We start from the raw sequence: 27,129 nt of genomic DNA, 5'->3' as shown, positions 1-27,129 counted from the left end.
CCGAGGCTATGAGTTACAGCCCCCTCCAGCCTGTCCCAAGGCCAGAGGAAGGATTAAAAGGCTTTATTGATAAATACAGACTATGTACAGAGGGGAGACATCTCCACCCAGCCCAGCACCCCACAGGTCTCCTGGCCAGGGGGAATCCAGAGCCCAGTGGGTCACAGCCTCTCCCTGCCGGCACAGCCTGGCAGAGGAGCCCCAGCCCCAGAGACATTTGGTCTTGAACCTCCTTCAGCAAACACGGCGCCTGCCCGTGTCCCCAACCAAGGGGTGCCACCGTGGTGGCACAGCCCCATGCAGACCTTCTGAGGGGTCACCTGTGTGGAGGGCAGCCTCGGGGGGAGCAGGAGCAGCTCCAGATGGGCCAGAACACAGCACAGGGAATCCCCAGAGGCTCCACTATCCCCCAGCCCCCTGCCCTCTCCCCTCAACCAGTAGGGGGTGGCTCAGTTCCTGGGTGGAAGGGGCTGGTTGACAATCACTTGCACAACAAAATCCTTCTGGATCTTGGTTTCCTGCAGTCGTGTGCGATCAGTGAGCAGCTTGCCTGAGAAGAACCACCGCTGCCAGGCCAGGTCAATGCCCTCCTGTGCCTGCAGCTGCTTTTTCAGCTGCCCGATGGTGTCACTCATACTGGCGCTGAGCCGCAGGTCCTTGCCGGTGGAGAGGCGCACCTTGAGGGTGAACTCCCGCCGCGCATTAGGCAGAGGTTCAGCCGGTTCCACCGCCTCCTCCTCGCTCCGCTCCAGGATCAGGTTGACGGGGGGCGCAAGGCAGTAGACTGGCAGCTGGTACCGGTTGCCCAGCTCATCATAACACTCCGTCAGGGACCCTGGGGACAGCAGGATAAAATGCTAAGGGTGGGCATCCCCATGAACCACCCAAATGGGGACAGGGCCACCCCAAGCAGTGTGGCACAGCCTGCCTTACTCCCCTCAGCTGGGCTGAGCTCTGGATGGCAGGTGTGAGCCCCTCTCTACTCCAGCTTGGGACCCCCATGTGCCCAGATATGTGTCAGCACACACCCCACCCAAACCCCCAGTGCTGACCCTTACCGTGGGGCAGGGTAATGCTGGCTCCATCAAGGATGGCCTGGGCCAGGCTGTGGTCATTGGCTTCTACAGCATAGGCAGCTGCCTTCAGAGCATCCCAGATCTCCTTGCGGCCTTCAAAGGCGGGTGCCGTGTCCCAAAACTCGTCCCGCTTGCTGCGCAGCTGCCCGTCTGTCATGGGGTAGTCACTCTTCCACTTGGGACACTCCTTCTTCAGGGGCTCATTGCGGCCTGCAGAGGAGGGATATTCAGCCATAGGACAGGGTTTCCCCACAAGTCCTGAGCCCCCCACCTCCCATACCCACAGGTTCTTCCTGGGGACCTCCTGCACAGCAGCAGGGGTCTGAGGGACCACCCTGTCCAGTGAAGAACAGCCCCCAATGTAAGGGGTAACTGGGCTAAAGCTAGCCCAGCCCAAGATCCCACTGGTCCCTCAGCAGCTGTTCCCCCACCCTTTGCCCTCAGAGGTGACAAGGGCTCTTGCTTCCTTATTTGGGGGACCAGTCGCTGCCCTGTAGGGTGGCCATAGGGCCTCGGGGCCCTTTGAGGCAGAGCAGTATTTATAGCTTGGAGAATTAGCCAGGAAATAAGCTGGTGAGTCAGAACGAGAAGGGGATTACAAAGGCTGAGCTGCAGCAAAGGGGGGTCAGGACTTCACTGTCCCCTCTGCCCACCCCAGGATGACAGGGACCAGCTGCAGGCAAGACAGCAGGCACACAGCGTCCCGGGCATCAGGGGGATAGGGGGCATCGCTGCCAGACTGCAGCTGCCCAGCAATGGGCTGAACTGAGCTGGCTCTCCACAAAAACAGCCCCTAACCACATCCCCATGGACCTTCAGCATTGCCCAGGGATCTGAGCCACCCCAATGCCAGTCCTGGATCACCATGCCCTCACTACACTGGGCTGAGGCCCTGTGGGAACAGCCCTGTTCCATCGGCCCCACAGCCAGGCCAGACACGTGGGGCAGGAAGGAGCTGTTGTCACTCCCAGCTGAGCTGGGGACAAGGAATGATAACAACAGCTCCTTCCTGTCACCCCTCTCCCTGAGCTGGCCAGGCAGCACCCCTTCTGTGGGGACAGGATGAGGGGAAAGTGAGGCTCCAGCTGGGCAGGAAGATGCCTGTGCCCACACAGTGACCTGTCAGGCAAGGTGATGCCACACACCTCAGCCACCAGAGACAGCCACCACTGCCAGCCAAGGTCCCCAGGCAGCTGCTCCTGAGCAAGTGTGTGGTGACACAAGGCACTACATGACCTTCTCAATGATACCAGCCTTGCCTCACCCTACCCAAGACCACTGGAGCCAGCATTGCCTTTGCTTTCCAGCAAGCACCCACCTCAGGGGTCCCCAAGGAGCAAGCTACCCCAGGGCTGGGCACCGCGCATCCCTGGCAGGCAGCATCCTGCCCACATCCCTGGAGGAGCAAGGGCAGCCGGCTGCAGCCAGTGCTGCCGATTCAGCAGTCACGGTGCTGGGCCAGAGGGATTTGCAGCACCACAGGACACAACAAGGTCAGAGGCAACACCTGCCCCAGGAGGGCAGTGGAGAAGTGTCCACAGCCAGCCTGAAGGACATGTCTGGGATCATGTCCCTGCACTGCTGTGGCCACCAGGCTGGGGCACATGTCCTCACAGCCAGGACTCCTGGCCAGCACTCCCAGCCAGCAGCATTGCCCCAGCTCTGCTTGCAGCAAAGGGAAGAGGCTGGCCCAGGAGAGGCAGCAGGATTGGAGCTGTGGGGGTCGGCTGTGGCAGCAAGCAGGGACAGGCTGTGGCTGCCTCGTGTGTACAGGCATGCCCAGCAGCCTTGCCCAGGTAGACAGGGGCTTATGCCTTGTCTATTTATTGCTACCACCCAGCCAGGCCTGCACCTTCTAATCACCTCCTGCTGCTCTATTCCTGGCCCCTTGTGCAACTCTCCACAGCAGCACCACCAGACAGGTCCATCTGCTCGATGTGCCCAGACTCGAGCCAACAGGATCTGGCTGGCAGCCTGCTGCCTCCTGCCCTGTGCCTGCAGCACCTTGCCTGTGGCTCAGCCCCTGGAGGTGCCCTGGTGAGGGACCCCCAGCAGGAGGATGTGACCCGAAGGCTTCCCTGCCCTGGGCTTGCTCCCTGCCCGCAGGAGCCTTAGGCAGCCCCAGGTGACAGGTCCTGGAGGCCCCAGAGAAGATGCCAGCCAGATGGCACACACTACTACTTCCAGCAGTGCTAGCTGGTCCACTCCTGAGCCAGGCAGGGTTGGGATGCTGTGAGCCACGGGCATCCCCAGCTCTTGGGGATAAGATCTTGCGGCAAGCTGGCCAACCCAGGGACAATGCTGTCACCTGCTGCCAGGAGCCCTTGCAGGACCCCACAACAGGGGGTCACAACAAGCCCCAGCTGGGGCAGAAGCTGTCCAGGCAGGTAGGCTGTTAGCAGGGCCCCTGTGGCAACAGAGGTGGGCAGGCAGAGCCCTCCCTCCCTGCTGACAGTAAGTCATCATGTACCGGGACCTTGTGGCCCAGGGCAGTATCCCCATACTGGTGTTGAGGGCAGCTGTAGCCTTGCTTCATTCTCCACCTGGGAGCTGAGCAGCCTCCATGGGTTGGTGGCACCATGCAAGCAAAGGCAGGAACCAACCAGAGCACCTGGCACAGGGGACAGCCTTGCTCTCCCAGAAGGGACATACTGCAAGAAAGCAACAGCAGCAACTGCCAGCACTATAGCAGGAAGGGACCGTGACCCATCCCAAAAGAGCAAGTGGGGATGGAGACACAGGCTTTGCAGACAGCTATTGCCTGGCATGGGAGGGAATCACACAGATCCAGATGTTGGGATCTTACCCCACACCCCCCCATCACAGCAGCCTGAGCTACAAGGCAATGACCCCACATACTGCCAAGCTGAGGGAACAGTCAGCCAGGGACCCCAGGCCTCACTGATACCCACAAAAAGGCACTCCTAGGGGGCAAAGTGTGTCGGGGTGGGGCGGTTATCACCCCAATCCATAGCATCAGGGTGGCGGGCGGGGCAGGCGGGCACAGCTGGAGCCCCGCGCGGTGGGGGCGGCTGCCCACGGCACAGGCACAGCCTGGCCCAGCAGCTACGGCACCCTGCACGTGCTGCCGGAGCGGCGGGCACCGTCCCACGGAAAACGCCCTTCCCTCCCTCATCCCAGCTGCAGGCGAGGGCTGGGGCGTCCCGTCCCGGGCACACGCTTCCTGCCCCTCCTCTCCCGCCGCCCACTACCGCTCTGCCATAAACACGGTAATTACCGGCTGCGACGGCACCGGCCGGGGAGGCGGCAAGGGAAAGGCGTGATTCATCCTACCAGCCCACGGCTTCTCCGCCGAAAGTCCGCCGTACCCATCCCCGCGGCCTCCGGGACCCTCCGGTATGGCATCGCGGGGAAGCGCCTCATGGCACCCGGGTGTCCGGCTACCGGTCACTCCGGGGGGCCGCGGGGCTGCACCAGCCCCGCTGCGCCGCCGCTGCCCTCCGGACCGGCGTAGCCGCTCCCTGCTCTGCCCGCACCTCCCGAAGCCCCGGCTCAGCGGGGACGGGGTCGCGGCCGCCGGCAGCAGCCAGGTGTACGGGGCAGCACCGGCCCCGAGCAGGCAGGACTATGCCGTTCGCAGGACGCGCCGGGGGACGTTGCCGAGCCCATACCGGGGGCATCCGCCACCCTGCAGTCCTCCCAGGACAGCAGGACCCGGGAGAAGCCGGGAACCGGCAGGGCTCGGCTGGACACTTGCGCACCCCAGCCCTGACCCCGCGAAGGGTCCGGGGCGCCGGGACAGGAGCCGCGGTTCCCGTCCGCTTCCGAGGCCGCGCACCGAACCGGCATCCCCGGGGTCCGGTCACCCCGAGAGCACAGAGCGGCTCCTGAGGCTGTGGGAGGGGGGAAGTTGTCCCGTGGCGGACTACGCTCCTCCGGTGCCCACGTTCCTCCCGCGCCACCCCCAGGGGGACACGGGACGCCCCCGCCCCAGTGCCCCCGATCGCGGAGGTGCCCAGCCGGGATGACCCCCCGCTCACCTGCTCGCTTGCGGGTGTTGCCGCCGGCGGCGGGCCGCTCCCGGCGCTGCCGCCCCACGCAGCCGCCCATGGCGGGGCCGACCGGCGGCGCTCGGCATCGGGGCCGCGCCGGCTCCGAGCTGCGCCCGCCCGTGCGCGCGGGGCCCGGTGTGCGCGCGGGGACGCCCCGCCCCAGGGGAGCACGTGACTGCCGGCACCGCCCCCCGCGCACGCGCAGGCGGGCCGGAGGGGCCGGGCCGCGGCCCTGCGCGCGGGTGTCATGGCGGCGGCCGGGGCCGGGGCGGAGGCTCTCGCCGCCTCCGTCCGGGACTTCGTGTCCGGGCAGCAGGACTGCCGCGCCGCTGAGGTGGCGGCAGGTACCGCGCGGGGGCGGGTCGGGGCGGGACTGGGCGTGGGCACAGCGGCGGGGCCGGGCTGGGCCTGGGGCGGGCGTGGGCACGGGTAAGGGCGGGTCGTGGCGGCGTGGGGAGGGATTCGGGAGGAAGCGTGGGGTGAGGTGGGGTGGGGTGTGGAGTGGAGGCGCGGGATGGAGCGTGTCTGTGGGTTGTGAGGCTGCCGTGCGGGGCAGGGCACGTGGGAATGGGTAGGGTAGGGCCTGCAGCTCGGAGCTGCCGAGGAGACGTGTGGTAGGAGCGGGACAGCCGCGAGGCTGAGGGGCTCCAGGCACATGTGGGTGCAGAGAAATCGACGGGGAAAGAGAGTTCGTGGCCTTGCTGAGCATCCGTGGGAGATGATGGTTGCAGACTGCCCTCACTGTGGTTTCTACCCCTTTTCTAGCAGAGCTTGAGGCATTTGCTTTTGTCGGATAATTTATCCTTCTGCTTGGAACAGCAGTTGGGTGACTGTGTTGCATTAGGGAAGTTACAGCTTCAGGAGTGTGGCTTTCTAAGGATAAGGTGATACTTTTATGTTTGGAGGCAGTGGCTTCAGCGTGTTTTGGGAATGAGCTCAGAGAGCCAAGAAGGGCTGTCTATATACGTTACATTACACTTATAGGTAACTTATAGGCCTTTCCCAAGGCCTGATGGCTTGTGAACTGCTCTGTAGTGTTTTGGTGATGAGATGAGCTGGCAAAACAGGAAGGTAACCCAAGGGCCCATATAACACAGAGGGAAGAAAATGCCAGGAAAATTAGGAGGAATTCACTAAACTGTGTGACATTCAAGATGTTGCAGAAGGGCTGCACAGTCTCTGATGTATTTGGGATAGACGTGGGGAAGGATAACCTTACAACTGCTGTTGTCACCTGATCTCATGTTACAGAAGTGCATGGAGAAAGCTTTGTCTCTTGGAAGACATACAAAGAGAATTGCTCCCCACTTGCTCCCCCCTCCTCTTTTCAGCTGTGTGGCTCCTGTGACAAACCCAGCTTCACAGAGGGGCTGGCAAGTGTCCTTGAGCCCGTCTGACCTTGTACCACACATCAGAAAGGATTAAATTGCATTTCGTATCCTTGAGCAAAAGGGGAGGTCTTTTCTAAGCTCATGGCCATTGTGCAATTGCTGTAACAAAAACATTGACCTTCCCCAATTTGTTGCTGAGGACTAAAATGAGTGTAACTTGTCAAATGGCAGAAAGGCCTTGGTGCTATCACAGGTAGGTTGGGTTGCATGGGTCAGTGGGTGGCAGGAGGAGGCTGAATTAATCTTTCTTAAAAAATGGCGAGAGAAGGATACTGCTGTTACAGAACCCATTACATGTTCCCTGTGAATGTTGTGCTCACATTTTGAGGGTGTGGGGGAAACAAGAATGCAAGGCCTCCAGAAGTGATTAATATCTAGAAGGACACTGAAAGGGGGACAGACCTGTCAGGGAAGAGGGCAGGTTGGTTCAGAGTAGCAGTCCAGCACAGGATGAATAGCTTGCTTCTGTTAAGTCTCTGGGAACTACAGGAATCCCAGAATAGGAAGGCAGCCCCTCCTGGTAAAGGGATTCAAGGTGCCTAATTAACCTTGGGGCATATATGCTGCTGCCAGATGTGGAGGCAGCAGTTTCAGGGGCTCACCACTGTGCCTGTTGTGCTGATGAGGCAGGTCCAATTAGCTGTGCTGGTGCTCATGCCACTGGCCACGAGCACGCCATGCTCACAGGCTGTGCCAGGGAGGGGTGGCCACACCATGTGAGGCAAAGCTGGTTCCATCTGGGTCCTTGAGAACAGAGGGAGCTCCCTCGCTGAGCTGAGCAAAGGAGCTGCTGACCTCGCTGCTGCTGGCCATAGGGAGTATCAGTACCTGACTGTGGTTTGGCCATCACACTGCAGCTCTTTCCTGTTGGGTAGGGAACCAGAAGCTTTGTGTAGAGCTGTTTTTGGTCTCTGCAGACACAGAGAGGCAGAGCAACTGGCCATACTGATAGCATTTCTCTCAGACTTTTTCCGTGATGGTGCAGAGACACAAGGGCTCTTCATGAGCTTGCAGAGCGAGATATTGGGATGCTGGATGTGGAGGGGCCATCCAAGCTCTCTCTGCAGCCCATTCTGCTTTGGCTAGTGCACAGCATTTGCATGCTGTTTTGCGGTCGTTATTCTGCAAGAAATTTTGCCAGCGCATTATTGCTGTCTCTGAGGGCACCCCCTGTTCAGTCTGTGCCCGTCAATTCTGAGACCTGCTGGGCTCTTTTCCACACAGCTCCACTTATCTGTTCTGTTTCTCAGTTCAGGCTCCCTCTCCCTGCTGCGCCAGGCAGGATTGAAAGCTCTGTCTCTGGAGTCAGAACTGCCTGCTGTCAGAACACACTGTCAGAAAACACTGTCATCCCATTCCTAGAGACAGCTCTGTGATGAACAGGGTGTCTTAATACTGGAATTAACTGCTTCAGAAGAGACAATAAATGCTTGCAACAGCTGGAGACAATAGCTGGAACAAGGCCTGAGAAAGCCCATAATGAAACCTTTGGGCTTCTGAGAGGGTAGGGTGCCCTGCCAGTTGTGTAGGTTCAGCAGGGCAGAGAGGTGAGCAGGTTCTTCCAGAGTGCCCAGAAGTGCCCCTGGGCAAAGACAGTGAGTCTCAGTGACTGCCAGGTGATTTGGGTGTTTTTGTGGAGGAATGCTGTTTTGTCCAGGCAGAGAGTGAGGGGTGCTGCCTGTTTTCTAGCAATATCACTTTACACCTGAGCTGCAGGCTAGGGGTCTGAAGGTAAGGCAGTCCCTTGCCTGTCACCCCATGTCTGTGCAGAGGGCGTACACAGAGCTCTCCATCTGGGGAGGTGCCACATTGGCAATGGGTGGCAGGAATGGAGAACCTGCCCTTCTGTCAACGTTCATGTAAGGTGCAGCAAAAGCAGGTCCTGACCAAAGCCTTCTGAGGGGTGACTCTTCGCCCAGTTGAATTGCATGAATACAGAGGCAGGAGGTGGTTGAGGCAACCTGGCAAGGAATCTGAGTCAGAGTTGGAAGCAGACTCCAGAAATCCCAGCATTTTATCTTCCTCTGACCACAGAACTGCCTTTCTCCCTGCCCTCCATCTTGGAAGAAGTTTGTGCAGTTCTTGCTCAGCACAATGTGGAGTTGATGGAGTCAAGGTGGGAAGCTGAGTGATCACTCGTGTCTGGGCTGCTTGTTCAGCCAGTTCTTCCTCAGGAAACACCGGGAGAGCTGCCCTCTCCTCACAGCTCTCTCACATTAGAGCTGTTTTAGTATCTCAGTGAAGTGGAGCACAGTAAGACTTGTCTTAGGAGCCACACATACAGCCATGCTGCAGGGAGAGGGTGAGGCAAAGTGCAGGCAAGTTCTCCCTGGCTGTCTCTTCTCAGCTCTCAGTCTCACAGATGTTTGCAGGCAGCACTGGAGGCTGCTCCACCAGTTAAGTGCACATGGCTCCTTTGGTGCTTAATGGGGAGTCAGCACCAACCAGCCTTTCCCACTGCAGTGCTGGGATGGTTCCCAGCATCCATCTCTACTAGCATGCTTGCATGATCTCTCTTTTTCACTCTCTTTATCTCCTTTCTCCAGGGGTGAAAGATGGAAGGTGGACAGTGCTGCAGCTTGTGGAAGCCCTGGGGTAAGAAAAAACCTTATGCAAGTTATACATACAGTTATATGGGTAAGGGCTATGCAAAGAGGCATAGTTAGAAGGACAAGTGTGCTCATCCAGGATAAGCTTCAGCACTGGATGATACATTGCAGTGGGCAGGATGTTGTCTGCTCACAGCGTGGGGCTTGAGCAGTCCTTTGCCCTCCCTGGACATGGGCAGCTCCCAAGGCCGGAGCAGCTCTTGATGCTCTTGCAGGACAGAGGCAAGATGTTGTGGCAGGCACAACATCTTGCACTGATGAAAAGTTGGCACTTTTCAGTTGGGGCTGTCCCCAGCAAGAGCTGCCTGAGCACACAGCTGCACAACACTATTGTCACAAGTTGTCTGGCACTCAGCTTCTGCTTTTGTCTCCAAACTATCATGGCCTAAGCTCATTTCTCCCAAGCTGGGGGCTGGACTTGCCTCACTGTAAGAGGCTTTACCCTTTTTGACCCTTGTGATCTTGAGACCATGGTGCAAGAGCAATTTCTGTGGTCTGATTTGAGACTTTGGATTTCTTTTGCGTGGTTCTGGGGCTGAGTGCATGCATGCAGCACAGACAGGGGGAGAAGTGTCTGTTTCCACTCTGCCACCAAGTCAGGCATGACTGGGCCCACAGAGCGTCACCTCTTTGTTTTTGTAATGTGCCTGCTCAGGATGTGCTTCCTGCTAGGATGTATCTGCTCACAATAGGCTTCTTGGGCTTTCTCCCCTCTTGGCCTAGGTTTTGCCTGGAGAACACAGATCCTCGAACACGTGGGCGAGGTATCCAGCTATTGTCACAAGTCCTGCTCCAGTGTTACTCCCTGCTCCAGGAGAAGGAAGGTGAGGGTTTTTCTGGCCCTTGAGTATCTGTATGGGGACGAAGCCTGTGCCATTAAAGTGTCTGTCCTGAAATTGGCAAAGGGATTGATTTAACACTGTGACAACTTTGTGCATGTGTCTAAGAGTCAAAGTCCAAGGAGGGCATGAGGTTTTGCGCTGCAGCCCTTTTGCCAGCCTCGCCACACAGTTCAGGTCACTGTCTGAACACACCAAATCCCTGAACAGCTGGGGCCCCTGATAGTGTGTGGGTGTTGTACACTGAGGTGTGCTTAGCGCCACGTGGGACGTGTTGGGGATACATCTGTATGTCAGAATCCTTGGGCGATGATTCAGAGCAGGAAGACTGTCCTTCACACACCAAGTCACACTGCAGCCTGGCCAGATTAATTCAAGAGGAACCCTGAGGCCTGGGGAGGAGGGGAGATCAGTGTAAGGGTGAGAATGGAGAGGGGGAGTAGAGTGGGGAGGGGAAGATGCACTGTACATGGAGGTAAGGAGAAAGTCTGTCTCTGTTAAATGCCCCATAGCAGTTGGCTGGCAGCAGGGAAAGGCAGTAAGTGCTAACAAGCTTTGGCTCCTTGCAGTTGGGAAGTTGAACTTATGCCAGCAGGCTGGCTAGACAGGGGGCCTAGCTAGTAAGTAAGGTGGAGGACGGGGAGGATGGAAGTAAAAGATGCATAGTCCTTGGAATTTAGCTTTGCCTGAAGCCAGGCAGGGCTGAGAGCAGCTGTGCATAGAACCTTACCTACTGCAGTATCTGGAGTCAGGTGTAATGACTGATGGGAACTGAGGTGCTCTGGAGGGTCAGCCAGAAGTGGGGAGGTTCAGTGGGGATACTTGAAGGAGAAGAGACTCAGGGCAGCTGAGCAAGGGGTGTGAGCTGTGTTTGAGCCTTGTGTCCCTACTCACGCAGTTAATTTCTGAAGCGCTGCGTCAGGCTGCCTCCTGGGGGGCTGAGTTTCTGCAGCAGCTGTGGGCACAGGATGCTGCTAGCCGGCTCTTCCAGTCTGCTTCCTGCTACCACTCCCCAGGGCTGGTGTGTGCAGGCGCCCATGACCGTGACTCAGGGGCCAGGAACGTATTGTGGAGCCAAGTTTGAGAAAGCTAGAACTCCTGCCCCAGCCCTGTGCCCCACCCCATGACATCCTCCAGCCTCCGCTGAGCACACTGCCACACTACTGCTGGTGTCTGCATCCACATGTCTGGACAGGCCAGGGCAAATGCCTCTTGGGTAGCTCCAGCACTTCTGCAGCAGCCAGAGTTGGCTGCTGCCCTTCTGCAGTTAGGCAAGGGCTGCTTACAAGGAGATGGCAAAGGTGTTGGAGCCAGGTGGGTGCACCCAAGAGCATCAGTTTGTCCCATTCACAAGTGCAAGTTGTGTTCACTCTTAATCCCTCAGCTTGTGGTTGAGCTGGGGCCAGCACCTAGCAGCTGTGTGTCCTAGGGCTAACACACGTTGGTGTCTGTTTCTGACAGTGCTGCATCTGGTCCTGTTCTATGAAAGCCGACTGCAAGATCATCACCTGGTGATTCCCTCGGTGCTCCAGGGACTCCAAGCACTGGTGAGCTCACACTCCCAGCGCGCAGTGCTGGGATGCATTCCAGAGCAGTGTCAGGGAGGTGCAACACCTGGTATGGGTTGGAGCAGTGTGTCAAGCAGGGCCTGGCTGGGCTGTCAGCCCATCTGGCAACATTGCCCTGTCTGCTCTCTTCTCCTGCTGTGCCTCTTGTGGAGGAGCCGGGGACCAGAAACTACCTTGATTTCCTGCCCTGTGTTGGTACTGGGGCAAGGATTCCCTGGCCACCCTGCACAACACAGATGATGGGCATTGTGTCCTGTTCTGTCTCGGGAAGGGGTTGTGAGAGATCTCCCTGTTGTGGAAGAGGATCCTGCAGGCAGCTGCTGCATGGAGCCAGGAGCTCCCTTATGTGGCTGCCAACATGGTATTCTATTCTTGCTTTTTTCTTCCTGTCCCCAGAGCATGTGTGAGGTGCTGTCCCCAGGGCTTGCAGTGTCTGTGCTCAAAGCCATCTTCCAGGAGGTACATGTGCAGGTGAGCAATGTGATTTCCTATCCTCCTGTCCTTAATCTCTGCACCCTGTGTGTCTGGGGACGGGCTGCCTGCCCTGAGGACTGGCCACATTCAGCACAGTGCAGTGCTTCTGCAGAGCTTAGAGACAGCTTGGCTCACTGCAAGAGACACTGTGAGAGACAGACAGCAGCTGAGAATCCTGTTTGGCCCTTGTCCTCTCTTTTCTCAGCTGTAGGGGAATTATTTCCTTTTGCTCCATTCTCCAGGCTGTGTTTAAGTGCCCCAGTACAATTCTCCTCGCATTTAAGATTGTTTTTGCTGGCAGTGCCTTGGGCAGCATGTGTGGCCCTGGTGTGACTGATAGCACATTCATGCAGTGATGGGACACAGTCATGTTCATGTGCCATTGCATAGGCATGTGTACACTTTGCATGTGATGAATGGAATCTCTGTGCCAGGAAACAGCAGCTGAGCTGCTGGGGGTCCTGCTCTCCCTCAGGAGCATGTACTACCCATGGGGCAGTGGGTAGCTGTGCTGCCATGTGTAGAGGATGGTTTTGATTGGTCTGCTCTTCCCTTCAGTCCTTGATGCAGCTGGACCGCTACACAGTCTACAGCATCATCACCAACTTCATGAGCACCAGGGAGGAAGGTGAGGGGGAAGATGCCAGAGCTACTTGGGGATTGTTGAGGCTGGGACAACAACTCACTTTGACCTTCTCCAAGGGCTCTGTGGCTCTGTCTGGGAGACATGGAAAAGGACTGTGGGGCAGGGGCAACTCAGCTGATTTAATGCCATGTTGTGAGGTCTGATGTCCTGCACCTGCTCACACTCCTTCTTTCTGCAGAGCTGAAAGGCCTGGGTGCCAACTTCACCTTTGGCTTCATCCAGGTCATGGATGGGGAGAAGGATCCCCGCAATCTGCTGGTGGCCTTCCAGATTGTGCGTGATCTCATTGCCAAGGACTATGCCCTGGGTGAGCCTAAACCTGCCATGCAGAGATGACTGGGAAATATGTCCCTTTTCTTTGAGCCATTGGAAGGACAGCTCTTGGGGTGGTCCCTAACATGCTTTAAAAGCTTCAGAGCCGGCCTGTTGTGGGTGCTAAACATAGCTGCTGTGCCTTTTTTGCCTAATATCTTTGCTCACCCCCTCTCTCCTCTGTCTGCAGGTCCCTTTGTGGAGGAGCTGTTTGAAGTTACATCCTGCTACTTTCCTGTTGATTTTACTCCAGTGAGTGAGTCTGCCATGTGCCACAGCCTATTCTTTATTTCTTTCTGGTGTTTTCTTAGGGGGTTGTGTCCCCTCCAGGGAGTGGGATGAGAGGGTCAAGGCCAAGGCTCTTGACTGGGCAGTGTTCAGCTGTGAGCTGTATTACCCAGGCTGGCAGGCTGGTGCCAAGATAGCTGCAGTGACTGGCACTGCTGCTGCCTTGCTGGAGATGAAGTGATGCAGCCTCGGCAGATGGCTGGGTTGGGATGTTTCCTGACTGGTGTGTGACCTGCTCTTGGCTTCTTTTCCAGCCCCCCAATGATCCTCATGGCATCCAGAGGGAAGACCTGATCCTGAGCCTCCGGGCCGTACTGGCATCCACACCCCAATTTGCTGAGGTACGAAGCTCATTGGGGATTCTTGAGCACCTCACTGTTCCCTAAGCACAGGCTGCCTTTCATAGTGCTGCAGCTCCTGCTGTGACTCTGTGGGACGGGAACAACTGGGACCAGGAGCTTTGCACTTGGGCAGCCCTGTCTCCAGCTGGAGCTGGTCATGGGGAGGGTGACTGACACCCTGGGAAGGGGCTGCCTATTGCAGGTACCCCTTCACCTCTGCTCTCCTGTCAGAGGCTGAACTTGCATCCTTGCAGGGCCATGGACAAGGTGGTGCAAGGGATGGGCTGAATTAAAGTGCTTCTCTCTGCAGTTTCTTCTCCCTCTGCTTATTGAGAAGTTGGACTCAGAACTGCAAAGTGCCAAGCTTGACTCACTGCAGACTCTGGTAAGGGAGATCCCCTACTCCCTTCAACCTACAGCTGGTCTGTGGCAGTAGTAGCAGCCAGCCACTTCTCAGCCCTTCTCCCTGCCAGCCAGATACTCTCCCTTGCAGAGTCACAATTTCCAGAGTCCTGGTTTGGTCTGCATCACTCTTTCCTGTTTTTCTTGAATGATTTGTGCAGCTCAGCATGAGCCTGCCAGGATGAGCAGTGTACCAGGATGTGCCGTGTCCTCCTGGTACTGGTTTCTCTGTGATGCTTTCTCCTGGCTCCCTCTTGCAGACTGCCTGCTGTGCCATCTACGGGCAGAAGGAGCTGCAGGAATTCCTTCCCAGCCTCTGGTCATCCCTGCGCAGAGAGGTAAGGACTGCAGGGCTCCACCATGGCTGGGCTTCTGCTGAGCAGGAGTTCTCAACCAGAGAGGATGGGCCCCCTATCTCGCAGCAGCCAGCACCTGTGACCTTGGACTGCCCCAGCTGAAAAGTGGAGTGGGCTGAAAAGTGGAGGGGACAGGCCAGCCCTATCAGCGTGTCCGTGTAGCTTCAATGTGCCATGCTGCACGTTCAAATCATGTGGGGAAGTGAGGCAGGAGCCTGAGCCCTTCAGCCTGCATTGGGAGCCTGAAGCCTGCGGTTTTTGTTGGCATGGAGTTCAGCTCATCCTATGGCCTTTCTTCCAGGTGTTCCAGACAGCAAGCGAGAAGATTGAGTCGGAATGCCTGGCTGCACTGCATGCTCTCTCTGCCTGCCTCTCCCGCTCCGTGCTCAGCTCTGATTCTGAGGATCTGCTGGATTCTTTCCTCAGCAGCATCCTGCAAGGTAGCTAACAGAGACCTGTCCCATGCAGCCAGGCCTGAAAGCATCCTCCTAGGTAGAGATCTGCCTTCCTCTTCTCCTTCAAGCCTCTTCTCTTTCTAGTCCTCACAGCAATTTTTGGCTTCTCCAAGGTAATTGGCTGCAGGAAGGGAGAACATGGGGAGTGAACTGCTTCTGTTTCTTCTGGAACTGCACTATTTGTGTGCTTGGAGCTGTGGGAAGCTGCTCAGTTGGGGAGACTGTGCTGCAGCTCAGAGCTGCAGCCTGGCAGCACATCCCAGCCCCGCTATCAGCTGTGTCCCCGCACGCGAGGCAGAGGAGCTCTGTGCCGGTGCAGCTGACACCCAGCCTATCTCAGATTGCAGGCACCATCTGTGCGAGCCTGACATGAAGCTGGTGTGGCCCAGTGCCAAACTCTTGCAGGCAGCAGCGGGTGCCTCCCTCCGCACCTTCCACCGCATCACCCGCAGCGTCCTTCCCCTGCTGCTGGAGCAGTACACCAAGCACACACAGGTGAGGGGCACCCACTGACTCCACAGGGCCTGGGGGCAGCGGGGTGGCTGTGGGTAGAGACTCCGTGGGTGCCCTGTGACCTTGCAGTGCTGGGCTGAGGTGCAGTTCTGTCCCAGCAGTGACAGTGATCTGGGTTACACTTCTGTGTCCCTGCAGAGCAGCCAGAGGAGGACAATCCTGGAAATGCTGCTAGGCTTCCTAGAGTTGCAGCAGAAGTGGGGACATGTGGAAGAAGGTGAGGGTGGCTGGTTCCTCTGGAGGCATCTGTGTCCCAAGGGCTGCTGGCTCTGACTTCACTTTCCTGTATGCTGACAGACAAGGAAAACTCAGTGGCCAGTATGGCTGCATGTGTGAGCCCCTGCCATGTTTCAGGGACCCTGCATGATGTGGTATCAAATGCAGCACCACAGTGTTGCTAGTGGATGTGAAATAGGATCATAGATTCAATCACAGCAGCCAAGGTTTCATCTCAAGGAGGTAGAAGCTTTTATTGTGGGGTTTTCAGCCCCTTTTATGAGGTGTTCCCATACAGGTTAACATGATTGGCAAAAGGAACAAAACCTCTCTTGTCCCATTGGTGGAACAAGAGAAAAACACATTCAGAACATCTGTGAACTACTGTTTTGGGAACCAAAACCCTATTTACAAAACAGTCCTTGAGAGAGAAAAGTTTTCCAGAAGACTTTCCCTTGGGAAACAGATCAGCCACTGACAGGCTGAAAACTCTCTCAGGCTCAGAAAATTACGTCCACACCCCAGAAAGGGTCTGTCAAGTGCCATGATGGTGGCTGTGTGGTGACAGCCAGACACAGGCAGTGATTCCTTGCCCCTCTGTCCAGATGAGAACACTCTGCTGTCGCTCCAAGCCCCGGTTTGCTCTGTGGTGTTCTCAGCGCTGATGGATCCCAGTGTGCAGCTGCAGCTGGTTGGGATCAAGGCATTGACTGTCCTGGGCTCCCTGCAAGGTTGGTGCCTTTTTTCACTTGAGACAGAGGGAGGTGTCATTCTCCTTTGAGAGACATGGTGGCTGCTAGGACGTCCTTGCCTGCTGCTTGTAAGTGCACAGGGATAGCAGCAGCATACAGTTCTACTCAAGCCATGAGCTCCAGGGACATGTGTAGCCTCTTGCCTGTTTGTGCTGGGCACCTTGTATCTCTGGCATTTGGTGTATTGCTGCATTGCTGCTGGCCTGGGTGAGGGGAAAGATCCTGTCCAGTACACCAGCATCTTTGCCTTTGGCTAAGATTCCTTTATGGCTCTTGTTCCAGGCTTCCTGTCTTCCTCTGATCTGGAGCTGGTTGTAGATCACCTTATCCGTCTTGCTTTGCATGAGGAGGATTCCCAGAGCAGGTGAGGGGTGGTCTACCATCATGGCAGTCACCCACACTCTGGGAGGATGAACAAAGCCTGGCTTTGCTGCACAGAGGGGCTGTAGTCTGAGGGAAGGCGCAGGAACTCTGAACAAGAAGACTGTGTGGGAGAAACCAGACAGTTCATGGGCTGGAAATAAGAAAATCTGAGCCTATCAAAGTTAGGGGGCTGTGCTCTACTCCCTGAAGGGTGAAAAAGGCAAGTTGCTGAGAAATGGGATTCTGTAGACACCTTCTGGCCATGTCTGTGCAGCTGGTGTACAAACAACCCTGGATCTGCAGTTCTTGCATCACCTTTTCCACTCTCTTTCCCCCTGGCAGTGAAGCAGCAATGGAGGCAGCTGGGTCCATGGCCCCTACCTACCCAAAGGTTTTCTCTGGACGCATGGTACCCAGGCTTGAAGAGGAGCTGCAGTCAGGTAGGGCTGGGAAAGGAGTGGTGACTGATTTTGGGGTAAAGCCTTTCCCATCCCTGTAGGGCTCCTGCCAGGCAGTGGGGCTGTGTTACGTGGTGTAGGTCAGTGGCTGTCCTTGGGGGATTCCCTGTGCTGGCACAGGAAAGGCTGTGGTTGCTCTGGTAGCCAGCCTGTGTGTGGCCAGGTACACCCTTGTGGGAAGGAGCTGTTCAGCAGCAGAGCAGGCAGAGTGCCGTGAGCCTGGCATGGGCTGGGTCTGCTATGTTGCTTCACCCTATCTGCCCTGGCAGGGTCTGAGGCCTGACTGCCCTTGGGGTGTTCCCAGGTACCCCTCTGAGTTGTGTTTCCTCTTCAGAGAGGGAGGAAAGCTCCCACAACCATCACTCCTTGCAGCAGCGCTGCCTGCAGGCCCTGGCAGCTGTGTCCACCCACACCAGCATCGTGAGGGAGACTGTCCCTGTCCTGCTACAGCATCTCCAGAAGGTGCAGAAAGGTAATGGAGCTACTGCAAGCAGCTCCACAGAGCATGTCTGGGCAGGAGCTGCTTCTGTTACTGGTGATGGCTGGGAGAGAGCTGGAATGGCAGTGGTACAAGGAACCCACACCTGAGCTGTGAATCCCACTGGTGGAGTGGGAGTCAGAGGAGATGCATTGTCCCAAGATGCCGTGCAGATCAGGGGGCTGGGTGTTGAGGCTGCTTGACTCGGTGGTGACTGTGCCCTGCAGGGACCGAGGCCAGGAACACCCAAGAAATGGTCTCTGTGTGCCAGAGCCTGCACCACGTGGCCCTGCAGTGCCAACAGGATGCCGAGGGCTGCTGGTACTTCCATCAGACAGTGGTGCCATGCCTGCTGGCCATGGCTGTGCAGGCAGCCATGCAAGGTAAGTGCAGGGCTGGAGTGGGAGAGGGAAGAGCAGGCAACTCCCAGGCTCTCAGGGGTCCCTGATCCTGCAGTCGGTGCTGCTGCTCATGTCTTTTGGCACCCATGGCCCTCAAGAGTGGGCTTTATTGTTCCCTGCCCCAGAGCCCTACCCCACTCTGGTGTGGGTTCAGGGGGCTATGCCTGCCTCCTCCACCTGAGCAGCAGGCTCCAGCAAGTTCCATTCCTCCCACTATCTGCAGAGAGCACCCATACACTGCCAGGCAAAGCACTGCTGGAGGAAGAGGTGCTGGCTGCCATGATCCCAGTCATCAGTGCTGCCACCACTCACCTGAGCCCTGAGTGAGTGAAGCTGGGGCAGGAAGTTGGGTGCTTCATCTTGGGGAGGGAGCAGGCTGCATGCCCCCTGCTGCTATCTGTACAGGGTGGCCCTGTGCCTCCTGGGAGGTCTCTGCTGACCATTCTAGAGCAGCACATTACAATGTCTTTTTTCTCCTAGGCTGGCTGCCCAGAGTGTGTCTCACATAGTGCCCCTTTTTCTGGATGGAGAAGTCTCATTCCTACCCCAAAACAGTTTTCCCTCCTCCTTCCAGCCTTTCGGGGTATGTTTGGTGATTGGGGCTGGGGCACCAGAATGGGCTGGGAATGAGAATGTTAGCACAGGCTGGCAGCAAGGGCTGTGATGACATGGACATTTTTCTTCCCTTACAGGATGGGGAGTGCTTGGAGGCACAGAGACGCCTGGTTGCCCTCCTCATGGCCTTTGTCTGCTCCTTGCCCCGTGATGTATGTTGATGGGGAGCAAGGTGGAAAGGAGTCCTGCCCAAGCACCCTCCACACTCTCCACACTAAGCTCCACAGATAGAGGGAGCACTGCAGCCCTGAGCCATAACACGTTCTCTTATCTCTTCCAGGTGGGAATCCCTCAGCAGGAATGGCTGCTCCGGGAGCTGCTGGCATTGAGCTGTTCCTGCAACTGTCCCTTCACAGCCACCACAGCTGCCAAGTGCTTTGCAGGGCTGGTGAACAAGCACCCAGCAGGTAAAGGGGCTGGGGAAGATGCCCAGTGACCCTGCCCACCGCTGACAGGGGCAATGGCTTAGCTTGTCCCTTCCATCCCCAGGGCAGCAGCTGGATGAAATCCTGCAGCTTGCAGTGAACAGGATGGAGCCCATCCTTGCGGAGGGGCCCTGCCGAACGCAGGCACTCACCTTGCTGCTCTGGGTAAGGCCTGCCCTGGATGAGTGGGGCTGGGGGACCCAGCCTGGCACTGACTGTTCTGCCTGCACAGGTGACCAAAGCTCTGGTGCTGCGCTACCACCCCCTGAGCTCCTGCCTGACAGACAAGGTAGGTGGTGGTAGGGCTGGGTGATATCTAAGAAACCTGCCTTGCTCCCCCATGGCTGGCTGGAGACTCGCACCAGCAAGGTTCTCTGTCTCAGGGCTCTCTCCCTTGCAGCTGCTGGGGCTGCTGGGTGACACGGAGCTGGGCCCTGCTGCAGCCGATGGCTTCTCCCTGCTCATGGCCGAGTCCCCGGATGTGCTGCACAAGAGCTGCCATGCTGACGTGCGCATCATGTTCCGCCAGCGCTTCTTCACTGACAATGTCCCCAAGCTGGTGCAAGGCTTCCATGGGGCTGGCCCTGGTGAGTGGCCACCCCCAGCCCAGCCTCACCACTCCTGACCCTTTAACCAGGGGACCTGAGCCAGCATCCCCTCCTTCTATAGGCTGGTTGTAACCATCTCTGCACTCCACAGATGTGAAGGCAAATTACCTGAAGGGCCTGTCCCATGTGCTTAACCACCTCCCCAAACCTGTGCTGGTGACAGAGTTGCCCACGGTAAGAGCCAGCCTGGGTGATAGACAGGGTGAGCTGTGACATTGTGGAGTGCATGGTTTGGGATTACTCATGACTCCTGTGTTCTCCCTCTCTCTGCAGCTGCTTTCCCTCCTGCTTGAGGCGTTGTCCTGCTCAGATCGTGTAGTACAGCTCTCCACACTGAGCTGCCTCCACCCACTGCTGCTCGAAGCTCCCCAGGTCATGAGCCTGCATGTCGACACACTGGTCACCAAGTTCCTCAACCTCACCTCCAGCCCCACCATGGTGCGTGCACCCCCTCCTTCCTTCCTGCTATGCGCCTCTCTCCTGCCCCTTGTGCTGCCCTCATTCCTGTCTGTTCCAGGCTGTCCGCATCGCCGCCCTGCGCTGTGCCCATGCTCTCACCAGTCTGCCCACAACAGTGGTAAGTGCTTCTGCAGTACCCTGCTGCCTGCCCCTGTGTGTAGAGGGCCAAGGGGGACACAAACCTCCTGGGGGGCAGCCAGCATCCATTTCTCTCACAAAGAGCCCCTTCTGTCCTACAGCTGCTCCCATACAAGGGCCGAGTTATCCGGGCACTGGCCAAGCCTTTGGATGACAAAAAGAGGCTGGTGCGGAAGGAAGCAGTGGCAGCACGTGGAGAATGGTGAGTGTGTGGAAGTAGCTGCTGAGGGCGTGCCAGCATGTAGGAGACATGGCTGATGGCACCATCTCTGTCCCTGCAGGTTCCTGGTTGGGAGCCCAGGCAGGTGAGCGCCCTCTGTCCCCTCCCTGTGCTGACCAACAGTCTGACCAGCGCCTCGCTAAGCCACCAAGTGATCCGACCGATGCCATGGACCCTCTGGATCCTTAGAGCCCAGGACTGCCCCGAGTGCTAGGGCTGGAGCGTGCAGGCCAGCAGACAGCACTCCTCACTGCTGTCCCTTCCCAGCACCCACAGCAGGGAAGGAGTTGTGCTGCTTGTGGCTTGCCCACCCCCTGCTGCAGCCAGGGACAGTGATGGACAGCCCCCACCACATGTGAGTGGAGAGGACAGGTCTGTGCACACATGCGGTGTGTGACAAACCACCTGCCAGAAGAATAAATATATCTGTTTTGATAATGCTCTGAGGGTCTCCATGCAGCTCAGGCTGGGTCCTCAGTGTTCTTCTGTATGTTGACTAGCTTAAGATGCTGCTGGTTATAGGCCCTTCCTCCTCATTTAACATTGTGGTCCCTCTTCTCCCATCCCCAGAAGTCCATGTTCCCCACAAGATAACAAAAACAGACTCCCTTAAAAAAAAAACAGTATTTAGTAGATGGTCTTAAAAAGACTCCCCGAGGAGAACTTGGGGGGATGGGGGTGCCATCCTCTGCGCCCAGCCCTTCAGAGAGCTGAGCTGGGCCAATGCTGGTCCGTACCTGTGCTAATGAGGGCCAGCACTGTCAGCTGGAGCAGGGAGCAGCAGCTCTGCCACCTTGCCCCTGGGCTGCCTGCAGCCACCAAGAGCCAAGGGGGCAAGTGTCGAGGCACCAGCACTGTCCAGAGAGTCTCCCATGGCTCTGGCTCTGGTAAGCGATATGTGCCAGCCTTCTGCCAGGCACTTTGGCCAAAGGAAGCTGGAGCGGCGGAGCGGGTCCCCCATGCGCTCTCCTGCCTGTTGGAAGGGATGGCCAGAGCACAGGGCCTCAGATTGCCAGAAGTGGTGCGTGTTGCTCCATCACACAGGGAGGCAGATCCCAGCTCAGGCCTGTTCCATGGGGCGGGTGAGGAGAGGGCAGGAGGACTCGGGTGAGCCAGTGCCTGTGGGGAAAGTGAGACCACAGCCAAAAGGTGAAGTCTTGCTGCTTCTCAGATCTGAGGAACCATATCCTGAGCTGCCACAATGGCTGAGCTGCTCAGATGACATTCTGCTGGCAAAGGTGTGCTGGGCAGGCCACCTTGTCACCAGACAGGGCTCCTGAGGGCACAGGGCCAAAGATGTCCAGGTCTTCCACACCTTACAAGGCCCAGTGCAGTGCAAAGTGGGATCAATGTTCACTGTTGTCCTCTCCCTCAGCAGCCCAAGGAGAGCCTCTGTTGTCCCTACAACCCCAAGAGCTGCTGAGCCACCACCTTCTCAGGAAGGGGCTTCCCCAGGATTTTACCTTGGCACATCCACACCCAGGAACACTTTCCAGTTATCCCAGCTGCCGTAACTGTAGGGGTTCCTGAAGACCTGCAGGACAGGGAGCGGCGCATCACGTCTGGCTCTGCCCCAGCCAGCCCGCATGCCATGGACTGTGCTCACCTTGCCTTTCTTCTGCAGTCTCTGCCTCTCCTTTCTGTTGATGTGCCGTTCAATGCTCGTTTCCCCGCGGGTAATGAGGGCAGCGTGCCACAGTGTGAGGGCACCCAGGGCCAATGCAACCGAGCTAGGTATGACAAGGGACAGCAGGTGGAACACAGGCCTTCTTTCCCTGGTGCTGCAGCTGGCGGGGGCTGAGGCTGCCTCCCCACACCCACATAAGTGGGTCGGCTTGTCTAATCTCCTGTGACAGACAAAATCTCTCCTCTGTGGCCCAAAGCACTGACAGGGCAGTGACATCACTAGAGTGAGCAAGCCCACCTACAGGCAGGTAGATGGTGAGCAGTGTCACAGGCCTTACTCTGTTCTCCCCAGCTCCTGGGCCCCCTCACCTGCACAGGACCCAGAGGTAGACCACGCTCTTGTGGAAAGCTCGCTGGCGGAAGGAGAAGGTGGGTGGTGGGGTCTGGTAGTATGTCTGAAAAAGGATCAGATGGGGAGGATTACCCAAACTGTTTCACAGTTGGAAGCCAGATAGGGATTGCTGCACCCCTCCCTGCTGCAGAACTTGGACAGCAAGAAAAGATTGCAGCTGGAACCAGTGCAACAGCCAGGGTGAGAGGGAGGCAGCCTGGGACAGCCACAAGACAGACAGACACCCAGAGCTGGCACAGGCATGAGGAACAGTGGGCTGGAGGTAAGGGGACAGGGAGCAGCCATGGGATTTGGTCAGGACACTGCAGCTGGGGGTCAGGGAGAGATGTGTATGCAGTGCTGCAGCTTCACCAGGAGACCATGGCCTGAGCAGCACATGCCAAGAAGCTGTCACCAGCCCAAGTCCCTGGAAGCTGGGTGCACAGAGGCAGACCCCAAGCTGCTGAAGGCACTGTTCATAGCAGAGCTGCCTGACCAGCCCCAGCTCTCTGACATGTGAGATGAACATGGGGGCTGGTTCTGATGTGGGTGCTCCTTGAGAGCAGAATCCCAAGCAGGACCCAGCCTGCAGGGCAGCTCTGCTCCACACTGCCTGGAGCAGCTGGGGGGCAGGGATGTCCCACCTGGTTGGCAGCCACCTGCAGTCTCTCCTTCTCAAGCAGTTTCATTCTCTAAGGGGACGGAAAACAGGGCACCGGTTATGTGTCTCAGAGGAGTGGGGCAGGGACCCTTCCCCTCACAACCCCACAGGACCAGAGCAGCTGGGGGTCTCACAGGAGGAAGAAGAGAGGAAGCAAAGTCATGATATGACCAGGCCTGGCCCACACTTGCTCTGCAAGCTCAGCCTGGGGAAGCCAGGCAGCCTTGGCGCATGGCAGGAGAGGCCGCTCACCTCAATGGCTGCGTAGGCATCCCGGAACATCTCCCAGCCGCTGATACTGCAGTAAATGCAGCCCATGGTCATGAACAAGCAGAAGGAGAAGAAGTAGCGGTGGTTGTAGTGTCCCACACAGTTGTTTAGCCAGGCTGCCTCTGGGGTTAAAGGTACATAATTGTGACATACCATGGCTCCAAACCCAACCCAGGGACCAGGGCAGTTCTGGGCCCTGCTCCCATCACCCATTCCTATGCTGTCTGTCTCCTCAAGAGAAGGGACTGGGAGAGAAGAGGAAAGCAGGGCTGGTTCCCCCCAGGAGTGTGCCACTGGTTAGTACTGCAGAAGGATACGGCAGTGGTGGTCCATCTTCAGCACACACCTGGGAGAGAGGAGACCAGTGCCAGTGTCAGAGCCAGTGCAAGTGGTGTGTTTGGGAGGGGACAGGCACCCCTCAGCCCTGCAGGCTACAAGTGACAGGGCAAGGAGGTGGCAGAGCAGAGGAGAAGGGCCCCTGTCTCACTGGGGCAGGGGGTGAGGAGCAGGGCTCCAAAGGCTGCTCCAGGCAGAGGGAGGGAGCCCTACCTGTTGCAGATGCTGCAGTGGTGGGTGCGAGCTGGCTTAGGTGCAATGCATTTCCTGCAGATGGACACACCAGTGAGGTCGTTCTTGGCCTGTGCACACATCAGAAGAGATTTGTGCACTTTAAACCCTCCAGCTCTCCCCTATGCCGCCCTGCTGCCTCCCCCCTCTACACTGCCCAGCCTAGCTTCTCAGAGGCATCCTGCAACAGTATCACCAGGCTGTTCCCACTGACCATCTGTAGCTGGTCCCCAGTGTCCAGCTGGGAGAAGTTGTGCTGCGGCTCGGTGCCTCACCTGTGGTGGGTGCCCAGGTGAAGTGGTGATAGCCATGTAGTAATGGAAGACAATCATGATGAGGTTCCAGTGTCCATAGGCGAGGTGCCAGCATATCCAGGCAGGTGTGTAGGTCTGCAGGATGAGGGGCAGCAGGCAGATGTACACGATGGCCACAATAGAGCTCGTCAGCCCAATCACCAGTGCCACAAACACCTACAGGAAAGGGGCCTGGGTCACTGGAGTGGGCAGCGCCTGCCCCTTGCTGCCAGGGGAGAGGCACGGGCAGGACAGAGCCAGAGGAAACCAATTTGAACCACACACTGAGGTCCCAGCTCACTTCCTGCCCAAAGCACAGGCACTCCCAAGCCCGGTGCCCCAGCACCACGTGTACCCTGCCCAGTGAGGGGGACTCACCACACCAAACCAGCGGGTGACATGGTCCACCAGCCAGTAGACCGGCTCGAAGAGAGAGTCAAGCACCACATCGCCGTTGGTAAAGGAGTTGTAGAGCAGGGAGCGGAGGCAGAGGTGTCCGTAGTGCCACAGCTGCTCCACCTGCCGCACCAGCTTGAACCGCCGCCGCCGGCCCAGCCGCAGGCACTTGAGGAGCAGGCGCATCACCGCAGCAAACATCCGCTGCCGGCTCCTCATCCCTGCCACACCTCGCCTGGGGGGACAGGAGCTCGGCGTGGGCAGGCCACCCTGCTGCCTGGCTGTCCCTCGGGAAGGGTTTCCCCTCCCTGACGCGCTGATGCCGGTAGTGCAGCTCCCTGAACTGCCAAGGATGCTGTGCTGGAGAAGCTGAGCCCAGGCTCCTGGAGGCTGCGGGGCTGGTGTCGCCAGGATGTCTCTTTGCATGGATCAGGGGGCACAGGCCCCTCAGCATCTGGGCTCAGGTGCTCTCTGGTCCCATCTCGTCTTTCCCAGCGGGGAGGGGGCCGGGGGAGTGACACGGAGAGTCTGACTCAGAGGAAACCAGAGAAGACATGAGCATCCAGGATGCTGGGCCATTTCCAGGGATGATTTCAGCCTTTCCCAACATGTTCAGGAATAAGGGAATCCAAGGAACACGTGAAGGAGCCAGTGCAAAATTACCCCTCCTCCCCTAGTCCCTCCTTAACCCCAAAAAGTAGGGTGCTGTTTCCCTTCACCTCAAGGGAAGGTCTACCTTCTGGACCAGGTTGCAGAGGCTGCCCTGCCAACCTCACTCCAAGAGTCCAAACACTTCCTCCTCCTCACCTGGATCCTTGAACAGTGCCACATACCAGCAAACGAGAGCAACCAGGACCAGCCCCGGGCCAGTGCTCCCCTGCCTGCTGAGCCCCTCGTCCCACCTGAAAGCTTTGCTAGGAGTGATGAGGAACTCGATCTGGCCCAGCACATGGGAAAACGATCTGCAGGGCTGGGGCCCCCAGGCCTCCGTGCAGGCAATACCCATCAATATTAAGCAGCAAGGCTGCCCCGGGGTCCTGCCAAGGCACGTTCTGAGCCTGGGCCAAGCACTCGCCTTGGTCTGGTGCCAGGCACTGGTGCCAGAGCTCAGAGTCCCTCCCGCAGGGATTGTCCCTCTGCGCTGCTGTGCCCACCTACACAGCCCCTGGGGAGCAGCAGGGAGGGTGAGGGCAGAAGCTGCAGCATCCAGATAGGCTGCCTACAGGAGCCAGGGCTCTCCTCCACTCTGCCTGAGGAGTGTGAGGTTGACCCCAAGGTTAGGATCTGCTGGATATGAGGACCCCAGACCCAGCAGCCCATTCCAGGTCACAGGCATTGCTCCTGCCCAGGCTTTCTATACCCTGGTACAGGAGAGGTGAGATATGCAAACGCCTGCATCACCCTCTTCTCCACATTTCCCCTTTGGCTTGCTAAGAGCTTTTCCTTGAAAAGCAGATGTAAAGTGGAGCAACAACTTCCTGCCGTGCAGCCTTTGGGTGGCACACATCCCTATGTTGTCAGTGTGGTAAAAGACAAAACACTGCAGCCAGAAGCAGATGTTGAGGTCAGCCCTTTCCTCCAAAGACACAGCATCTTCCTGCCCCCTGGAGAAGCTTCCTCACCTACAACAGCGGCGGCTGTTGGGAGGGAACCCACGGGGCAGGCAGACAGCCTTCTCCAGAGCAAGACCCACTGTCCCCAGGCACCAGCCTGAAGACAGCAGCACAACCACAGAGATGAGGCTCCAGCAGAGCCACTCAACTTTCTCCTATCCAGCCGAGCACTGGGATCCAGCCTTCGCCCTGCCCATGGCCATCCCCACATCCCAGCGAGGCACCGAGCCCATAGGAATGGGACAGCGACCGCGAGCAGAGACGAGAGCATCGGCAACATCACAGTCGTGGGGTGGGGAGCCTTGGATTTGGCCCCACCCCAGGTAAAGACGAGGCCTTCCCCTGCCAGGTCCAGGCACCCAGGCGCAGCCCTGTGGCACCTCCCCGTGGCTTCACAGCGCCCGGCTCCCCCGGTTCAGTAGCACCGAGCCCCACAGCGCCCAGACACTTTCCGGTATTTAGCCCCATCCTCAAAAGCTGCCCACGCCAACAGCCCCACCGCATCCAGCCCCCAACAGCCAGGTCTCCCTGCCCCGTAGCATCCCCCCACTGCCTCCCATCACAAGTGCACCCCCAGGGCCACAGACCCCCACTGCCTCCCGGGTCCGCACCAGCACCTCCTGCCTCACAGCACACGAAGCATCCCCCATCACCTCCCGCCCCCCGCGCTCCCCGTCACAGACCACCTCTGCATAGCCGCCGAGCCCGCCCAGCCCCACGGCACCACAGCCCCTACAAGCCCACAGCGTCTCGCAAGGCCCTGACACCCCCGCCCGGCGCCGCCGACCTGGGCCCGCCGCCCGCCGCCTCCATGCCCGGGCCCCGCCGGCCCACGGGCAGCGCCCGCGCACGGCATGCTGGGAGCACCGTCTGCCCTCACTGGACTACAGCCCCCA

General features: G+C 58.0%; 3 protein-coding genes across 17 annotated transcripts; 1 reads left to right on the top strand and 2 right to left on the bottom strand.

Annotated features, from left to right (window-relative positions):
* Nucleotides 1-7: 7 nt before the first annotated feature.
* On the bottom strand, nt 8-5,234 carry UBTD1 (ubiquitin domain containing 1). The gene is made up of 3 exons (XM_086901330.1): nt 5,078-5,234; nt 1,059-1,286; nt 8-835 (listed from the first exon to the last, which is right to left on the bottom strand). Exons 1-3 carry the CDS (start codon nt 5,145-5,147, stop codon nt 450-452), a joined length of 684 nt encoding a protein of 227 aa, XP_086757456.1. The 5' UTR covers nt 5,148-5,234; the 3' UTR covers nt 8-449.
* MMS19 (MMS19 cytosolic iron-sulfur assembly component) lies at nt 4,017-20,854 on the top strand. 5 transcript variants are annotated; one of them, XM_086901290.1, is made up of 32 exons: nt 5,576-5,973; nt 6,652-6,673; nt 9,027-9,075; nt 9,813-9,913; nt 11,390-11,475; nt 11,893-11,967; nt 12,529-12,598; nt 12,795-12,923; nt 13,119-13,180; nt 13,471-13,557; nt 13,868-13,942; nt 14,220-14,297; nt 14,617-14,755; nt 15,111-15,265; nt 15,422-15,500; nt 16,105-16,230; nt 16,534-16,615; nt 16,957-17,054; nt 17,407-17,544; nt 17,778-17,933; nt 18,175-18,274; nt 18,432-18,534; nt 18,644-18,718; nt 18,847-18,973; nt 19,056-19,156; nt 19,224-19,280; nt 19,392-19,578; nt 19,691-19,773; nt 19,873-20,037; nt 20,117-20,176; nt 20,298-20,398; nt 20,478-20,854. In XM_086901290.1, the coding sequence occupies exons 6-32, from the start codon at nt 11,896-11,898 to the stop codon at nt 20,503-20,505; spliced, it is 2,733 nt and encodes a 910-aa protein (XP_086757416.1). In that variant the 5' UTR covers nt 5,576-5,973; nt 6,652-6,673; nt 9,027-9,075; nt 9,813-9,913; nt 11,390-11,475; nt 11,893-11,895; the 3' UTR covers nt 20,506-20,854. The 5 variants fall into 5 exon arrangements, with proteins under 5 accessions (XP_086757413.1, XP_086757414.1, XP_086757412.1 ...); XM_086901287.1 differs by lacking the exons at nt 5,576-5,973; nt 6,652-6,673 and adding an exon at nt 4,017-4,306; XM_086901288.1 differs by lacking the exons at nt 5,576-5,973; nt 6,652-6,673 and adding an exon at nt 4,167-4,433.
* ZDHHC16 (zDHHC palmitoyltransferase 16) lies at nt 15,728-27,116 on the bottom strand. 11 transcript variants are annotated; one of them, XM_086901309.1, is made up of 11 exons: nt 27,021-27,116; nt 24,603-25,148; nt 24,207-24,401; nt 23,914-24,002; nt 23,682-23,710; nt 23,347-23,480; nt 23,078-23,125; nt 22,412-22,497; nt 22,023-22,146; nt 21,880-21,950; nt 16,455-16,735 (listed from the first exon to the last, which is right to left on the bottom strand). In XM_086901309.1, exons 2-11 carry the CDS (start codon nt 25,044-25,046, stop codon nt 16,576-16,578), a joined length of 1,380 nt encoding a protein of 459 aa, XP_086757435.1. In that variant the 5' UTR covers nt 25,047-25,148; nt 27,021-27,116; the 3' UTR covers nt 16,455-16,575. The 11 variants fall into 11 exon arrangements, with proteins under 11 accessions (XP_086757440.1, XP_086757435.1, XP_086757434.1 ...); XM_086901313.1 differs by lacking the exon at nt 16,455-16,735 and adding an exon at nt 21,026-21,535; XM_086901311.1 differs by lacking the exon at nt 16,455-16,735 and adding an exon at nt 21,026-21,535 and having other exon boundaries at nt 24,603-24,855; nt 27,021-27,073.
* Nucleotides 27,117-27,129: the final 13 nt, after the last annotated feature.

The sequence above is a fragment of the Cyanistes caeruleus genome, chromosome 8 (assembly GCF_971803275.1).
Source record: "Cyanistes caeruleus chromosome 8, bCyaCae1.hap1.1, whole genome shotgun sequence".
NCBI lineage: Eukaryota > Metazoa > Chordata > Aves > Passeriformes > Paridae > Cyanistes > Cyanistes caeruleus.
The sequence above is the reverse complement of the archived record's forward strand: the minus strand, read 5'-3'. Positions and strand labels throughout refer to the sequence as shown.

What these genes read in the sequence shown, in the direction of transcription:
- MMS19 (XM_086901286.1), top strand. Translation starts at nt 5,337, where the DNA reads ATGGCGGCGGCCGGGGCCGGGGCGGAGGCTCTCGCCGCCTCCGTCCGG. An exon ending in TGCCAAGGACTATGCCCTGG is followed by an intron (nt 12,924 to 13,118) that starts GTGAGCCTAAAC and finishes CTCTGTCTGCAG; the next exon opens with GTCCCTTTGTGGAGGAGCTG. An exon ending in CACTCACCTTGCTGCTCTGG is followed by an intron (nt 19,157 to 19,223) that starts GTAAGGCCTGCC and finishes CTGCCTGCACAG; the next exon opens with GTGACCAAAGCTCTGGTGCT.
- ZDHHC16 (XM_086901307.1), bottom strand. Translation starts at nt 25,046, where the DNA reads ATGCAAAGAGACATCCTGGCGACACCAGCCCCGCAGCCTCCAGGAGCC. An exon ending in ATGCCTACGCAGCCATTGAG is followed by an intron (nt 23,126 to 23,346) that starts GTGAGCGGCCTC and finishes CCGTCCCCTTAG; the next exon opens with AGAATGAAACTGCTTGAGAA. An exon ending in TACCTCTGGGTCCTGTGCAG is followed by an intron (nt 22,147 to 22,411) that starts GTGAGGGGGCCC and finishes TGTCATACCTAG; the next exon opens with CTCGGTTGCATTGGCCCTGG.
- UBTD1 (XM_086901330.1), bottom strand. Translation starts at nt 5,147, where the DNA reads ATGGGCGGCTGCGTGGGGCGGCAGCGCCGGGAGCGGCCCGCCGCCGGC. An exon ending in CAACACCCGCAAGCGAGCAG is followed by an intron (nt 1,287 to 5,077) that starts GTGAGCGGGGGG and finishes CCTCCTCTGCAG; the next exon opens with GCCGCAATGAGCCCCTGAAG. An exon ending in CAGCATTACCCTGCCCCACG is followed by an intron (nt 836 to 1,058) that starts GTAAGGGTCAGC and finishes TGCTGTCCCCAG; the next exon opens with GGTCCCTGACGGAGTGTTAT.